Below are 16,588 nucleotides of genomic sequence, written 5' to 3' on the forward strand. Positions count from 1 at the left end.
TTAGGGCATAAAAGGGAGACCTTATTTCTGCCTGCAGTTCCCAGCACGACCCCGCTGGGAAATACACCGTATTTGATAATGTTGCTTCTCCAGGGTACACCTGTCTGGGCATCCCAGGTTTGGACAGCACTGCCCATGGCCTGACCTTAGAGATTAAATAGAGGCCACAGAACGATTCCTTCCAGAGAGATTACAAAGAACTTGAGAGTAGTCACTACATCACTTACTTCTCTGTTTCCCACAGTGCCCAGTTAATGAACATTTGTGAAAATAAACAGAAGGGGGGGCAGATTTGGGGAGCTTTAAGGTAGCTAATTTGTGCCTGATTTTCAGGGTTAGTGCTTGGGGCTTGAGAAGGGAAGCCTTCCTGGGCTTTGGTGCAGTAAGTGGGACTGCGAGCGTTTCTGGGTCCCTTGCGGGAGCCTGAGAGCAGCGTCTCTAGGTAACACCGGATGCGCAGAAACTGAACAATGGGACAGATTCCTCTGAGGCCTCTCAGACGGAGGGGCTGGACATCATTCCTTCGTGGCTTGAATTTGCCTTCTTGCATCTCTGGGTCTTCTACTTCTCTCCTGCCTTTTTGCCCAGACAGCCTCTCCGTGCTGAAGTTCTCTGTATCATTTGACAGTCCAGGTAGCTTATGTCCCTTCCTTTCTTCGGTGTATTAACATTTCTGTTTGAGCCTCTTTCTCTGGGCACAAATCAGCCATTTGATGAAGTCACTCCACTCTTGTTCAAAAAACAAGAATTTTTCAGTGTTTTTCCAATGCCCTTGGGATGAAATCTAGATCCCTAAATGGTCTGTCTTTCCTGTGTCCTCTCTCTCACCCACTGGCATTTCCACTCCAGCGCTGGGAAACTTCTATTCCCTCCTCAAATTAAGCTCAAACCACTTGACACACACAATTCTGTAACAGTCCCCCTCACCACTTCCCCCTGTGCCCACCCCAGGGCTGCTCCTCCACGGGCCATCAGTCATCACTTCTGTGAAGTCTTCCTTGACTCCTCAAATCTAGGCTCAGCCTCTCCTAGGAGCTCCCGAGCCTGCTGCCCAGAGCCCTTGTCCCCTGTTCCTGGAATTGCCTGGTTATTGTCTGTCCTCCCTAGCAGGAAGGACTGAACGTCCCCCAAAGTCAGGCCACGGCTGCCTTGCTCTCCATTGCATCCCCAGTGCTGAACACAATGCCTGCCGGGTCATGGGTGCTCTACAAAGATCTGCAGTATCAATGAATGAATCTGGATAACAAGCTAGCTTACCAAAAAAAAAAAAAAAGGTATTTTTATGATGTGTACAGTTCTCCCTGCAGTTGTCAGTCACCCAACAAACAACAATGGGGATTTCACATCACTGCCAAAAATTGCACATGGGTCACACGGTTGCACTGATGGGATTTTTGAGCCGTTTCGTTCCACTTCGTCTCCACTGTGCTGGGGCAGCACCTTGGTTGATCGATTTTCCTTTTAGCCTTAAGTGTGGCCATGAGCTGACCGAAACATTTCAAAACCAGGCTGAAAGGCCGTAGGACCCAAGAACACCCTTGTTCAGGGATGAGACCCTTCCAGGTGCCCAAGCCTGGATCTAGGCCAAAAACAGATTCATTGTCGAGGGCTCTGGAAGAGGAGCTGACTTGGGTGAGCCTTCTGGAACACGGCTCACAAAAGCTCCCTCTTCACTAAGCAAACCTCACCTGAAGACCCAACCCCTGGTTGAAGCACAAGTGGGGTGTTTATCACAGACAAAGCAGCTGCTGCCCTCTAGTGGCGTGAAGGCACAGGCCCCTGAGGGGGGGTGGGGGGTGGTGACAGGACTGTATGTGGTAGGTACCTGGGAAGGAGAGTCAAGAGGACAGAGTGCCTCACAGTTGCTTTTCCCCTTTTTATTAAAAATAGACCCAAACACTTTATGTATCATACAAAAGTTTCGTTCGCTGGTGGCAGCCACGAGGAAGCCTGACCCTGTGGCGCTGATGTCCCACCTCCCCTCCAAGGGACTGGGTCCCAGGGAGCAGTGGCTGGGCCTCAGAGAATGCCCGGAAAGCCTGCTTGCTCTGGAAACAGCCGGCTGGGGTGGGGGCTGTTCCAGAAGCGGCTTTCCCCACCCCACCCACTGGCGAAGGTTAGATACTCGAAAGTGCCTCTTCAGTGCCAAGATGAACTAACAAGTGGAGTGAAATGGAAACCCCTGTGATTTTATTTCCCAGGGCTTGGGATCTGGGATTTTCTTTTTTCCTTCCACCCCCCGAATCCTTTCTCCTACAAACGGGGGCAGGAAACTTCACCCTCAGAGACTGGTACCTTGCGGTGTCTGAGGCCAAAATTTCACTCCAACTCAAGTCCCTTCTCATCTGCTGTCCTGTGGCCTGGGACCTACCAGCCCCATGCCTACGGCTTGTCCTCCATTCACTCAAAAAAGAGGTTAGGGCAGAGACGGATCCTTCCGTGGTCCTCTGCCTGACCCACACTTGGCTGTCACCTCCATTTTCAGGACCTTAGGGCCAGAAGGACCCGCAACCATCCCCTTTTCTCAGTTCTGTCTCCCCCTGACTGCTGCCCATTCCTGAGCCTTGAACACCCCTGGGGTACCCCAGGTCCCCATTCCAAAGGGGCCTGGGGTGCTGAGGTGGAGGGGAGGGGTGGCGGGAGCCGGGTTCCCCCCAGGGGTGGGGCAGTACTCATGCTGGTATGGACTGCTTGGCAGGGCCAGGGGGCAGGTGTGGGGAGGGTGGGCATGCGGAGGAAGGGCACAGCCTGCCTGCGCCCCTCAGTCCCAGCCGTTGTCCTTCACCATGTGTGACATTTCAATGATGTACTTCCCCTCCTTGTACTTCTGGCTCGTCTCAAAAGCCTGCTCCTGGTGGAGGGGAAGCAGTGAATGTAGGACAAAGCAGATCCCCTCCTGGAGCTCCTCCTAAGCAGGGGTCATGTTCCCCTGCCCCCTGCCCCCAACGGCCCCTGCCTAATCTGACCCAGTAACGGACTCCCTCTTGCCTCTTTGGACCATGCAAAAAACCTGCAGTGGTCACTGGGGCGCGGAGGGCCATGGCGACCGTCCACTTGAGAGGGTGGCCCCCTGTCCAGGTACTTACGTATTTCCAGCCCAGGGTGGTTTTGCAGCTCTCACAGAAAATGTCAGCTACCGAGTGGAGCCCCGTGAGCAGGAGGCGCTGTTCCGCTGGTCCGCAACCCACGTTGACCCTGTCTCAGGAAACACGAAGGAACCCAGCACCAGTGGAGTCGTTCTGTCAGTTCAGCCCCCAAACAGCCCGAAGGAACTTCCACCTGGAGGGTGCTGAGCCCGCCCCATTGGAAGCCCCTGCCGTCCACACTCCACCCCGGTGTGACTAGGGCCTGCGCCTTCTCTCTCCCGGGTGGTGGTCCCAGTTCTGCCCAGACTCTCCACAAGAGAACTGTGCACTGAGTTTCTGGACCACTTGGCAGAAGGAGAGGCAAAATCCAAAGGTGCAAGGCCACCTGCTGATGGCTCAACCCCTTTCTCCACACTGGACAATTACTCCGACACACACACATACACACAAAGAGAGAGGTAGACTCACACGGAGTTAAACAGGTAGGCTCGGCCATGGCTCCCTTGGAAAGACTGTGGAGACAGGACAGACAGTGACTGCTGGGTTGCCCTCGGCCCCTCTGCCTGAGCACCCCCCCCCAAGGGGCGGGGAGGAGGAGGAGGAGGGCGGATGGGCTTTGTGGGACGAGCCTGGTAGGGGAGAAAAGAGAGAAGTGGTGGTCCCCCACCTGGCGTACCTTGGAGATAAGCTCATCATGTTTGGCCAGGTGTGCACGGCAGTGGACGCAGCTGTAAGTGCGGTGGCAACGGGGCAGGTAGCTGCGGAACGTCTTGGCGGGGAGGCAGGCGGGGCCCGGGCCAGGGTCGCAGCTGGGCATGACGGGCTGCAGGACGATGCCCTGGCGGGCCGGAGGGGCTGGCGCTGTGCAGCCCCCGCACAGTCGGTCGCAGGTGAAGCAGCGGAGCAGGTTGGCTAGAGCCGTGTTTCAGGGCGGGAGAAATGTGGGGGGGCTGCCCGGCCAGGGCCCCCCCAGACGTGAACCAGATAGAAATCGAAGTCACCTGGGAAGAGGAGAGAGTGCATCAGGACAGCCGTGACCTGGTGAAGAGCCCCTCCCCGGGGTTGGGGGGTGGATGGGGAAGATGGGCTCCGCTCTCCCCTGCCTCGACTTCCCCCATCACCAGGGACCCTCAGCGCGCCAGTCGCACCATCTCCCTGTGCCCCGGATTCCCGGCTGCACTGGCAGCGTTCCAGGCCTATGGTGCCACAGCCGGGGAGGTGGTGTCTCTCCCTCCTGGGGCGGGAGGAGCCTTCACCGTTTTCCACCGAGAGCAGCCCGCTGGTATCAACGCTGCCATGGGAGCAACGTCATCTGCAAGTGTCCTCTCCTGGGGTTCAGCCCTTTTGTGCGGGTCTGCATCCCACGTGTGCTGCTAGGCTCGGGTTCAGAGCCTTTTACAAGTTGGGGAAGCCTGGCAGCTTTTCTCTTCTGCGGCCTCCATTTGCAATGCAATTGGGCGTTCATACATTCTTGGGGTGGGGGGAGGCCGGCAGACAGGCACACACACCCTGCTCAGCTCTGTCCTGGGGCCGGGGTCCTGCACTCCGGGAACTAGAACTTCGTGGATGTCTCCTTTGGTACCAAAGACCTCAGATGTGGCTGCTCGCCAGCCCTGCACTTGGGTCCACTCCCTCCAGCTCAGAAACAGCGACTGACTCTTTTCTCAGCCTCTGAGCCCCCTTGGTCTCTACTGTTGCCTGAGGCTCAATTAAAGACTTGGCCATCCAGCCCTAGGAGAGAAAATATCTTTCCTTCAGGCAAATCTAACCGCTGGAAGCAACGGGAAATGGGGATCAAGTCAGGGAGGGCCGCCTTCCTGGGCTGTGTGGTGTGGTGTGGGAGCAACGTCCGCTGCAGAAGTGGGGGGACTCCTATTTTCAAAACCTATGCTTCGGGGGTACAAGGTGGAGAACGTTTCCACCTTCTCTCTGGGGTAGGGACAAACAGCAGTGACTCTGTGGGTGACATTAGATGAAATTGCTGGGTTCTGATTAGGAATGTTGGAGATTTCAGTATCTGCCAGGACTCAGCCCCAAAGTGGCTGACGGTGCTAGACGTAGCGGATAAGAAGGGAGGGGTCCTCTGTTGGCTCTGATAAGTAGCGGATAAGAAGGGAGGGGTCCTCTGTTGGCTCTGATAAGCGGGTGAGGTTCTGTCTTCTCCTCCATGGGGCCTTCAGGCCTGCTGTGGGTGATTTAGCTCAAGTCCGGTTCCAAGGTACCAGCTGGGTTCTCTGGCAAGGCAAGGCCGCTAAGCAGAGCAGAGGTGGTGTGGCTGTGAGTAGCCAGGGCAAGCAGGCTGTCGACCTGTCCTCTGTGGTGGCCACTGGCGCCCCAGCCGTTGCAGTGTTTCCTGGGGCCGCCAGGCAGTCTCTCCACAGAAGCCCGGACAGAGCCTATCTTCAGTTTGAGGTCCTCTAGCCCTGGCTGGGCCCCGGAAAGACACCTTGAGCCGAGTTCAGGGTGACATTGGGTTCTGGCCGCAGGAGACCGGCCCTCCTCACCAGCGTCCACCGTTCAGCGCCCACTTCCCAGCTCTGCCTCCAACTTTGCCTGTGAGTTCCCTTCTGCTGAGCTCCCGGTGGTGCACCTGCCGGGGGCCCCCGGCCAGCCGGGGGCGGGGGCGGGGGCGGGGGCTGGGGGTGGGGTGGGCAGGCTGGGTCCCTGCTCTCTGGCCCCTTCCCCGGCCTCCGGCACGCCTCCCTCCCTCCCTCTCCCCTGTTTCCCCGGCAGGCCAAGGAGAGGCTGCACAGAAGGCCAGAGAATCACTCACAGGAGGGGGAGCAGGGGTCATTGCTTCCCCGGCTCCGATCACAGGCAGAATCAAGTTGGGCAAATGACGGAAAAAACAAAGGCAAGCTGAGTGCCGGGGAGAGGATGTTCCCCCAAGTGAGACGGGGCTGGACCGTGGGAGGTGGGGGAGAGGGAGCGCTGGGGGTGGGGGGGCGTGCTGAGCAACCAGCGCTGACAGCAGAGGCGCCCAGGCGGAGGCTCGAGGAACCAGGTGCGAATCCTGTGCCTGAGGGGGGGGGACACGACACCTGCTCACAATGGATTTTCTCATCTGCTCCGAGGTTTCGCGCCCCCCCACCCCGGGCTGGCGTTCTCGGCATGGTATGGTCCAAATAATTAGCAGCGCAGCCAGCTCCCCGGGCGGGCTTCGGGGGGTCTGCACCAGCAGCAAAACAATAAACAGTGAGGCCTGATGCAGCGCCAAAGTTGCCGGGAAATAAGTGCGGGAACCGTCAGAGCTCGGAGAGGGATGGAGGAGCTGAGAGAGGAGCAGAGGCAGCGGGGAGGGGGAAGGGAGGACAAAGGGTGGATGAATAATGCTTTTGCAATGGGGAGAAAGCAACACGCAGCAGGAGGGGGAAATTTGCAAAGGGGAAAAAAATTCATTTGGAGAAGGGCTGCCCCCTCACCTTGAGGTCTGCTCCAGAGATCTCCGTCTATCTCTCTCTCTCTCTCTCTCTCTCTCTCTCAATCTCTCTGCTCACTCTTCTCTCTTCTCTCTCCGCTCCTTCAATTGGGAAGGAGATGGGGGCGGGGGAGGGTAGTTAGGGGCTCGAGACTGGGGCTGCCAAGCTGGCCAGCTGCTGGGGGGCCAGAGGTTGTCTCTCGTCTGGACCTCGGTCTGTGGGTGAATGTAGCTGTGTGTTGTGGAACTGCATCATAACACTGTGAGTCATCCATCCCCCCACCCCCTCACCTCCCACGTCAGAGCAGGGCTGGGAGACACAGGAGGCGGGTTGGGAGGAAGGGAGGGGGCAGGCATCGAGGGATGGGTCTAGGGGAGGGAGGCGGGGTGGGAGTGGAGGGATGCTAGAGGAGAGGCTGGTTGCTGAGGAGGAAGGCAGTGTGGCCAAGGAGACAGAAGGAACCTGGGGGAAGGACAGGGCTGGGCAAGGATGGAGTACGGGTGGCAGGCTGGAGGAAAGGAGGTGGCCAGGCAGTGACAGTGAGAGATGGATGCAGAGAATCAGGCGTGTGCACACACATTCAAGATGGTACATTTCCCGTCTCAGCTCGGATGCCAGCCCTGACGCAGTTGGTTGAGCGACTGCCTTCGGCTCGGGTCATGATCCTGGAGTCCCGGGATAGAGTCCCGCATCGGGCTCCCTGCTCGGCGGGGAGTCTGCTTCTCCCTCTGTCCCTCCCCCCTCTCATGCTCTCTCTCTCCCTAATAAATAAAAAACAAAAAACAGAAAGACATATTAATTGCTACACTGTGCCCCCCAAGCTTGAACCGGGCACTTCCAAGCCTCAAAGCGTCAGCTTAATGCCCCTGAAGGAGTCATAGATGGGCTATGACATCTCACAAGCAGGAACCTCTTCTCAGCTACCTCCAAATTACTTGTGCTTTGAGAACAGAGACACCCACATTACATAAGGTTCTCTACCGGGCTGTAAACTTTCTGAGAAAGGTCCTCTGGGAAACTCCTCTCTGCATCCCAGGACTGCAATGCCTAGCGCAGAACCTTGCCTATAGAAGATGATCCCCAAACAGCAGTTGAGTTGCATCTTCAGACGTGGTCCAAGTGTCTGGCTTTGGTCTCAAAGAGACCTGAGTTTGAATGCCAGCTCTGTCAGTATACTCACCAGGAGCCCCTGGGGAAGTTACTGATCCTCTTTGCGCTGCCAGCTTTCCTCCCCTGCTAGGTGAAGCTCATGATATTTACCTCATGGAGATGTGAAGTAAAGTGAGGTAACATGTAAACACCAGAAAAGTGCCTGGCACATGATCAGCACTTAGTAAATGGTAGTTATTTCAAAACAGTGTTGTCAACTTCATACGCTTAAACCCAGAGAGGATTTACTATTAAATTCTGACATCTCAAGAGACACATACCAAATTGATATCTTATGAAGAACTTCCATCTTTCGGTGCTATTTTTCTATCAGCTTCCAATTATATTTCATTTGACTCAGATTCTGTTTCTCATGGAGTGCCGTCCTGTGCATATCTCTGACGTATGTGGACGTGGAACCTGTCCTCTAAGATAAAAGCCCCAATTTCTAACAGAGGCTACCATCTAGAAAATGAAGTGTGACAAAGATTGGTACTCAGGACAGCTCTGGGTCATTTTGTCTTTTCACATATAAGGCAGGGAAGAGTAGGGTAATGGGAGGCTTTGCTCGCTGGGTCTGAAAAAATACAAGGAGGGGCATCTGGGTGGCTCAGTCGGTTAAGCCTCTGCCTTTGGATCAGGTCATGATCCCAGGGTCCTTAGATCAAGCCCCGAATCCTGCTCTTTGCTAAGCAGGGAGCCTGCTTCTCCCTCTCCCACAGCCTGCTGCTCCCCCTGCTTGTGCTCTCTCTCTCAAATAAATAAATAAAATCTTAAAAAAAAATACCAGGAATTATGAATATTTAATCAGGAAGAGTCTGGGGTTTAAGATAAATTCTGAAAACAGTGCAAGTGCCTTGAGTGGTATCACCAGAAGTTTGGAAATGAGAGGGAGAATTGGGTAAAGAAAGAAGTGTTTCTGTCTGGGAAGCGGATGAGAGAGAAAAGGTAAGTTGGGGGGAGGAATTTGAGGAACCATTCTTGAGGAAAACAGTGAGAAGTGGGAAAAAGGTACGTGAGTAGTTCTTAGGGCAAGGACTGAAACTTTAGAAGCAATAAGGGGATACCAATTAATTAGGAAGAAAATGATCAAGGGTTTAGCTGGAGAGGAGAATGAAAAAGACGTGAGGACAGGATTCTTTGGGGGTGGGGGTGGAGATGGCAGGAACACTTGGTGAAAGATGACAAGGGAGAAAAGCGAGTGTAGGCAAGCGTGGATGCTGTAAATGTTGTGCCCTCATTCTGTTTAAGAAGTGAATTGGAGGGGTGCCTGGGTGACTCAGTCATTAAGCGTCTGCCTTGGGCTCAGGTCATGGTCCCCGGGTCCTGGGATCGAGCCCCAAATCAGGCTCCCTGCTCAGCGGGAAGCCTGCTTCTCCCTCTCCCTCTACTGTTCCCCCTGCTTGTGTTCCCTCTCTCGCTGTCAAATAAATAAATAAAATCTTTAAAAAAAAAAGTGAATTGGAGGGGGCGCCTGGCTGGCTCAGTAGGAGGAACATGCGACTCTTGATCTCAGGGTCGTGAGTCAGAGCCCCACACTGGGGTAGAGATTACTTAAAAAAAAAAAAAGAAGAAGAAGAAGAAGAAGTGAAATGGAGATAGTCTAAAGGTGGGGAGAGGTTTCTTTTCCCTAAATTCAGCTTGAGATGGCTATACAAATAAGCCAAATAAAGATGACCTTCAGATAATTGGGAGAAATTGCCTCAAGGGAGAGAGTGTGGAGGTGAAGAAACAGATCTGGGAAATAGACTGTAGGGAAAGAGGAAAGGCTGAGCTCATTCAGGGAGAGAATTTGCAAATAGAAGCCTGGAACTGAATTTTTGAAGAATGGTGAAAGGTTACAGGGTACCTGAAAGTTCACTGGAGAACTAATGCATGCATGGTGAATGAATGAATTAAAGCAAACCATTAAGGAATAAACCGTGGAAAGTGAGGATGGCACTGTGGACAGAATGAGTGCTAAGGTAGGGCCGGTGTGAAAGAGGCAACCCAGAAAATAATAGTCCCAGGTTTCTTGATCCAGAGTAACCATGGGAGCTGGACTGAAGGAAGTTACTCATCTGAAAAGTGGGGGGTGACAATTCTGGTATGTGGTTCACAGGATTCCTGTGAGGATTAAATGAATTTACACCTGTAAAGCTCACAGAACAGTACCTGACATCTAACACTATGTGTTTGCTACTATAATAACTGGGCTCAGACTCCCAAATCCTGGGTTTGAGTCCTAACTTGGGCAAGTCCCTTCACCTACCTTAGTCTCCTTCCTCATCTGAAATTGGAGATAATAAAACTGACTTTACAGGTTGGCTGTGAAAGAAGACACTGGAAAGGGCTGTGAAAAATTTAAACTATTGTACAAATGGATGGCATTATTAGAGCTCCCCCTCCTCAACCTCCAATAAAAGCTTAAAAGCTAACATCAGATGCTATGTTACAGACATTGTGCTTAGTACTTTACAGTATCATCCCATTCAATCTTTAAAACTTTAAGAGGTTGGGTACTATTATTATCCCTGTTTACAGACAAGAAACTGGGTCTCAGAGAGTTTAAGCCTGATTTGCCCAAAGTCACAGAGCGCGAAAGTGGCAAAGCAGAGCGCAAGATTCCAAAGCCCAAGCTCCTGAGGAATATAGATGTGGCCCAAACTGTTGCCTGCAGGATAAATGATTGGCCTTGTAGAACTGTCAGGAATTCAGGGAAGGAAACCGAGTAACCAACAGAAATCCCCTCTCAGTAGGAGAGACATTGTTGGGTAATGACTGGAAGAAATTCTTGGATATTTATTCTTTTATTAAAACAAAAAATTTAATGCCCTCTGGGTGCCAAGCGCTGTGTCAGGGAAGGGATGACAGCCCAGGTTGGCCTCTGACAGGCTGTTTTCCTCCACTTTCCTTACTCCCAGGTTTCCTCGTGTTCCACGTGGGGTTTTGCTGATTTCCCCACCTCCTGGCTTGTGATCCAGGCAAGCAGACGGTCGCGGGACCCAGATGGAGAGCCTAGCCGCCCCCTCCTCCCCTTCCCGCCGCCCTTCTCTTTCCCCCGCTACAGGTGAGCGGGAACTCTGGGGCGAGAGCCCGCAACAGCCGCGCCTCGGCAACCATAGGCTCCTCGGCGGATCCCCGCCTCGCGCGGGGCGTAACCGCCACTCCTACCTCTTGCTCTCCAGCTTCGCGAACAATGAGCGCCGCCGCCCCGCCCACCTTTGGCGTCACGATCAAAACAGTCCTCTAACTACAACTCCCAGAAGGCCGAGCGGCTGCGCGAGCCCAGCAGCCGGAGGCCGTTCTGGCAAAACTACACATCCCGAGGGGCATCGCGCGCCCGCAGCTTCTCCAGTGCGCAAGTGCAGAACCGCCTTTGTTTCCGGCGTGGATCTGGGCGAGTGTGGCGTGCAGTTGGGTTTAGCTGGTGCCGGGGCTCCTCGGTTTACCGTTTTGGCTTTGTGGCTGCGCAGGTGAGATAATAAGCTCAGGAATGCAACCGTCGCCCCCTTAGGGCCAGGACAGATTTCGGCGTCTGGGGGTGCCCGGACAGAAACCGGACTTAACAGCTGCGGTTCGCGATCGGAAATCATTCTTCACTTTTTCTCGACGTTTTCTAGTCTACGAAGTAATTTTTTTCCCTTCAGCAGTCCCCAGAACAACACTTTGTGAGAGGAAGCGTAAGTGCCTCCAGTTGAGAGCGGAGGAAAAGGTCCAGGGAGATAAGGTGATTTGTCTAATGACAGTACTAGCAGTTGCTGAGCGGGCGGGGCGTTAATGCTCTTTTCTAAGTCCAAACCCAGTATTCTCTGCTTTGCATCCAGGTTGCAGACGCCCTTTCTTGTTGACTAAGAGAGTTGGGGAGTGGGCATTTGTTGCCTTCTCTGGAGGTGATATAATCAAGTCTTAAGGTCAATGTGTAGATATAATTTTCTTATGTCTGAATCATTTATTCACTCGGTGTATTTTTGAGGTGCCTTCGGGTTGTCAAGCCCTATTCTCTTCTAGATCCTAGAGATACTGCAGCAAACCAAACTGCCCAACCCTTACATTCCAGTGGGGGTAGACAGACAATAAACACATATTTAGCGAGACAGGTGGTGATCACAGTTAAGGAGAAAAATAAAGCAAGGTAAGGGGAAATATCCATGGGAGGATTTTGAACAGCGTCCTAACTTCCGTTTAGATCTGATAATTAATTTGTGTTCTAGGCACAGCAGCTACACAGAAAAGATGGGAGAGGAGGCCAATGATGACAAGAAGCCAACAACTAAATTTGAACTAGAGCGAGAAACAGAACTTCGCTTTGAGGTGGAGGCATCTCAGTCAGTTCAGTTGGAGCTGCTGGCTGGCATGGCAGAAATCTTTGGCACAGAGCTGACCCGAAACAAGAAATTCACCTTTGATGCTGGTGCCAAGGTGGCTGTTTTCACTTGGCATGGCTGTTCTTTACAGCTGAGTGGCCGCACCGAGGTGGCTTATGTCTCCAAGGACACACCTATGTTGCTTTATCTCAACACTCACACAGCCTTGGAACAGATGAGGAGGCAGGCGGAGAAGGAAGAAGAGCGAGGCCCCCGGGTGATGGTAGTGGGCCCCACTGATGTGGGCAAGTCCACAGTGTGCCGTCTACTGCTCAACTACGCAGTGCGTTTGGGCCGCCGTCCCACTTACGTGGAGCTGGATGTGGGCCAGGGCTCTGTTTCCATCCCTGGTACGATGGGGGCCCTCTACATTGAGCGGCCAGCGGATGTTGAAGAGGGATTCTCTATCCAAGCCCCTTTGGTGTATCATTTTGGCTCCACCACTCCTGGCACCAACATCAAGCTTTATAATAAGGTCAGAGCCAGAGCCAAGGTGGGATGGAGGGAAGGGCTGCTATCAGGGTAGGAAGCTTTGCAAAAGTGTGCTAATTAAAACCGTCTATGACCATTTCTTTGCTCCCTCTGAGCTGGTATTACTGCCACATGATTTCGGAAAAGACATTTTCAAATATAAGTCAACGTCAGGTTGTTAAACGTTTGTGTGGCCCTGTTCTGAAGTAACTTACTAAATTTCTACTTAGGATATGAAACTGTAGAAGAAGCAACATAAAAATGGAAATCCATGTTACGAGTTAAAACCACAGTCATTAAGAATGTCATTTTTTTCTTGTACCTAATAGCCACTTACTCTATGTAGCTATGAGTTTGTTCTTTTTCTGTTTCTTTTCCTCACCTTGATGCTCTCTTCTGCAGATTACATCTCGTTTAGCGGACGTGTTCAATCAAAGGTGTGAAGTGAACCGAAGGGCCTCTGTGAGTGGCTGTGTCATTAATACCTGTGGCTGGGTCAAGGGCTCTGGGTACCAGGCCCTGGTGCACGCAGCCTCAGCCTTTGAGGTAGATGTGGTTGTGGTTCTGGATCAAGAACGACTGTACAATGAACTAAAACGGGACCTGCCTCACTTTGTCCGCACTGTGCTGCTCCCCAAATCGGGGGGTGTGGTTGAACGCTCCAAAGACTTCCGGCGGGAATGTAGGGATGAGCGCATCCGTGAGTATTTCTATGGATTCCGGGGCTGTTTCTATCCCCATGCCTTCAATGTCAAATTTTCAGATGTGAAAATCTACAAAGTTGGGGCACCCACCATTCCAGACTCCTGTTTGCCTTTGGGCATGTCTCAGGAGGACAATCAGCTTAAGCTAGTACCTGTCACACCTGGCCGAGATATGGTGCATCACCTCCTGAGTGTTAGCACTGCTGAGGGCACAGAGGAAAACCTTTCTGAGACCAGTGTGGCTGGCTTCATTGTGGTGACCAGTGTGGACCTGGAACATCAGGTGTTTACTGTTCTCTCTCCAGCCCCCCGCCCACTGCCTAAGAACTTCCTTCTCATCATGGATATCCGGTTCATGGATCTTAAGTAGGGATTGGCAAGAAGCCTTGCTGCCTGGGGCATTAGAGAGCTTGTGGCCATCACCAAAGGCAGATAGACTGAGGTATGAGACTCTGTTGAGGCCATGCAGACGAGTAAATAGTGAACTAGTAGATAGCGTATTTCTACCTCTTAAAACAGGTGGTGGAAACCCAACTCTTCTCATCTTGAACCATAAGGACAACCATGAGAACATAATTGGTTTTTTGGGATCACCAAAGGTACCACTTTGAATTCTCTGAGGTCCCAGAGAATCCCATTTCTTCCACTATGCTACTTGGTGGACTGATTTTTAGGAGGAATTTTTTTTATTATCACTGCTTTATATTCTGTATGTAGCACTTACTATCTCATTTATCCAGGATGAAAGATTGAATCAGAAGGCCTGTTTCTAATAAAATTCAAACTTGGAAAATTTTAATAAATATTTTTGCCATATCACAGAAGTTGGTATAATTTTTTTAAATTTTGTTTTTTCCCAAGCAAGATGGAAACATTATTGGAATGAGTTATTGCTAAATGCTTAGAGGAGAGGAAAGCCAAGAGCCCACCTGTGAGCCAAGCAGGTGAATTTTTATAATGGCTCTCCTCTCCTTTCCTCGTAGGTAAATAGATGCTAAATCTGTTATCAATGCCAGGTTTACTCTGAGGAGCTACAGGGGCTGGTGATAAGCTTGGATTGAGATTTCTGGTCTAATCATTTTCCAGACATAGCCCATTTGCTCTCAGTTGCAGCAATTTTTCTATTGTCCGTCTGATTGGAACTGGGCCCTAGGTCAGTGTAAATTGAGCTTTCAGGTGGTAACAAACTGGGAAAGCCCCATTCTCTGATTTCTTGCAAATGATTTGTGTTCCTAGTTTAGACTGGCTTATTGAATACTATCTAAAGCCCTTCATCCATTCATTCTTTTCACAAATATTTATTGAGCGTCTATTTGCCAGGAACAATTCCAGATGGGGCACAAGTTAGACAAAGTCTTACAGAGCTTTCATAGAATAAACAAACAAAAAAGGCAAGTGCTATGCAGAGTTACAATTGGGTGGTCTGAGACAGAGTGACTAGGAAAATGCTTTAGATTGGGTGGTCAGGAAAGGCCTCCCCTGAACACATTTCACATTAAGACCTGAATGGCTGTGTGAAATTGGGACATCTTCCTGCTGGAGGGAACAGTGCAAAACCCTAAGAAGGGGGGAAAAAAACCCCAAAAACGATGTATTTGATGAACGGAAAGGCTGGTGTGGTGCATCAAGGGGCAATTGGTAAAAATTGAGGCTGGAGGGGGCAGCAGAGACCAGATAATGTAGGGCTCTTGTAATCTATAAGAGCAGTGGCAGAGGATGGGAGAGGGGTGGTGGTGTCTTAGTTCCTTGATACTGCTATATAACAAAATGCCACAGACTGCGTAACTTATAAACATCAGAGATTTCTCACAGTTCTGGAGGCAGGAAATTCCAACGTCAAGGCACCAGCACGGTCATGTTCTGATGATGGCTGTCTTTGGGGTTGCAGACTGCCTACCTCTAGCTATGTCCTCACACAGAAGGGCCAAGGATGCACTGTGGAGCCTCTTATAAAGGCACTAATCCCATTCATGAAGGTTTTACATTCATGATCTAATCTCAAAGGCCCCACCTCCTAACACCATCATCTTTGGGGCTTAGGATTTCAACATAATTAATTTGGGGGGACATATTCCAGACCAAAGCAGGTGGTTAAACAGAGGAATGGCTCTGATTTTGAAAAGATGCTGTGTGGAGAATGGATTATAGAGGGAGGAGTAGGAGCAAGGATATGTGAGGAGACTTGTGGTAGTTTCAATGTGAGAATTGATGGGGGGGGGGGTGGGATTAGACCAGCCGAGGTGGAGTAGGACAGTAGATTGCCTTGGGATCTTTTGGAAGTAAGATGGGACTTGCTGATGGGAGTGGTGAGAAAAAGAAAATAGAATCAAAGTTGATTCCTGTATTTGTTACCTGAGCAACTAGATTGGATAGATTGGGGAAATCAGGGGATGAGGGAATATCAAGAGTTCTACTTTAGCAATATTAAGTTTCAGTCTACTAGTCATATGGAGGTGCTGTGTGGACACATGGAAACAAGAAGCTAGAAGGTTTGGGGAAGTTAGGGCTGAAGGTTCAGGGGAGCTGTTGGCTTACAGAAGGCTTTTTAAGGCAGTAGTACTGGATGAAGTCAGTTAGGGGCTCTGTAAATGGAAATCAGGAGACAGAGATGGACTTTCAGGGCACTCCAAACATAAGAGGTGAAGTGAAGTGTAATGGGAATTAGCAAAGGAGACTGGACTATGGATCTGGAAGCATGGATGTCAGTATTGACCTTAGAGGTGTAGTTTTGGAATGGTAGGGATAAAAGTTCTATTGAAACATATATTATTGAAGAAGCAGAGATAACCTCTACAGACAAGAAGCTTTGCTAAGAAAGGGAGGGGCTGGATGTAGGGTCAAGGGAGGGTTTGTTGTTATTTTTTTTTTAGATAGGATGCCTCAGCATATCAACAGACTAGAGAGAGAATTTAATGATGGAGAGGAGAATCTTCTTGACATCATTCTATTTTTTTCTGTATTTTTCCCAAATACAGCGTCCACAACGTTGGGTGTAGAGATTACTTAAAAATAAAATCTTAAGGGATGCCTGGGTGGCTCAGTCGGTTAAGCATCTGCCTTCAGCTCAGGTAATGATCCCAGGGTCCTGGGATCGAGCCCCTGCATCAGGATCTCTGCTCAGCAGGGAGCCTGCTTCTCCCTCTGCCTGCAACTCCCTCTGCTTGTGCTCTCTCTGACAAATAAATAAAATCTTTAAAAAAATTAAAAAAAAAACAACCTTGGGATAGTGATTATGCCATCCTTAGTGCTCATCTAGCTAAAAGGTTGGCATCCAGTAGTCCAGTGTCTTAGGAGAGCTTTAGTGTGTGTGGTTGGTTGGTGAAAGATCAAATTTTTATTTTCATTTGGCAGTGTCTAGTCAAAAGACAAGACAATTTACAGGTTCTTAGACGGCTGAAAGTAGGAAAAGAAAG

The 16,588-nt window shown here is 51.1% G+C and overlaps 2 protein-coding genes across 5 annotated transcripts; one reads left to right on the forward strand and one right to left on the reverse strand.

The window, feature by feature from the left end:
* Positions 1-1,833: 1,833 nt before the first annotated feature.
* YPEL4 (yippee like 4) lies at positions 1,834-6,731 on the reverse strand. The gene is made up of 5 exons (XM_027579940.2): positions 6,509-6,731; positions 3,763-4,087; positions 3,555-3,598; positions 3,087-3,195; positions 1,834-2,851 (listed from the first exon to the last, which is right to left on the reverse strand). The coding sequence occupies exons 2-5, from the start codon at positions 3,901-3,903 to the stop codon at positions 2,762-2,764; spliced, it is 384 nt and encodes a 127-aa protein (XP_027435741.1). The 5' UTR covers positions 3,904-4,087; positions 6,509-6,731; the 3' UTR covers positions 1,834-2,761.
* A 3,732-nt stretch (positions 6,732-10,463) lies between these two features.
* CLP1 (cleavage factor polyribonucleotide kinase subunit 1) lies at positions 10,464-13,994 on the forward strand. Of its 4 annotated transcripts, none has more exons than XM_027579457.2 (3): positions 10,464-11,109; positions 11,848-12,475; positions 12,874-13,994. In XM_027579457.2, exons 1-3 carry the CDS (start codon positions 10,643-10,645, stop codon positions 13,543-13,545), a joined length of 1,767 nt encoding a protein of 588 aa, XP_027435258.1. In that variant the 5' UTR covers positions 10,464-10,642; the 3' UTR covers positions 13,546-13,994. The 4 variants fall into 4 exon arrangements, with proteins under 4 accessions (XP_027435258.1, XP_027435260.1, XP_027435261.1 ...); XM_027579459.2 differs by lacking the exon at positions 10,464-11,109 and adding an exon at positions 11,125-11,363; XM_027579460.2 differs by lacking the exon at positions 10,464-11,109 and adding an exon at positions 11,125-11,316.
* The last annotated feature ends 2,594 nt before the right edge of the window (positions 13,995-16,588 follow it).

This window comes from Zalophus californianus, chromosome 11 (assembly GCF_009762305.2).
Source record: "Zalophus californianus isolate mZalCal1 chromosome 11, mZalCal1.pri.v2, whole genome shotgun sequence".
Taxonomy (NCBI): domain Eukaryota; kingdom Metazoa; phylum Chordata; class Mammalia; order Carnivora; family Otariidae; genus Zalophus; species Zalophus californianus.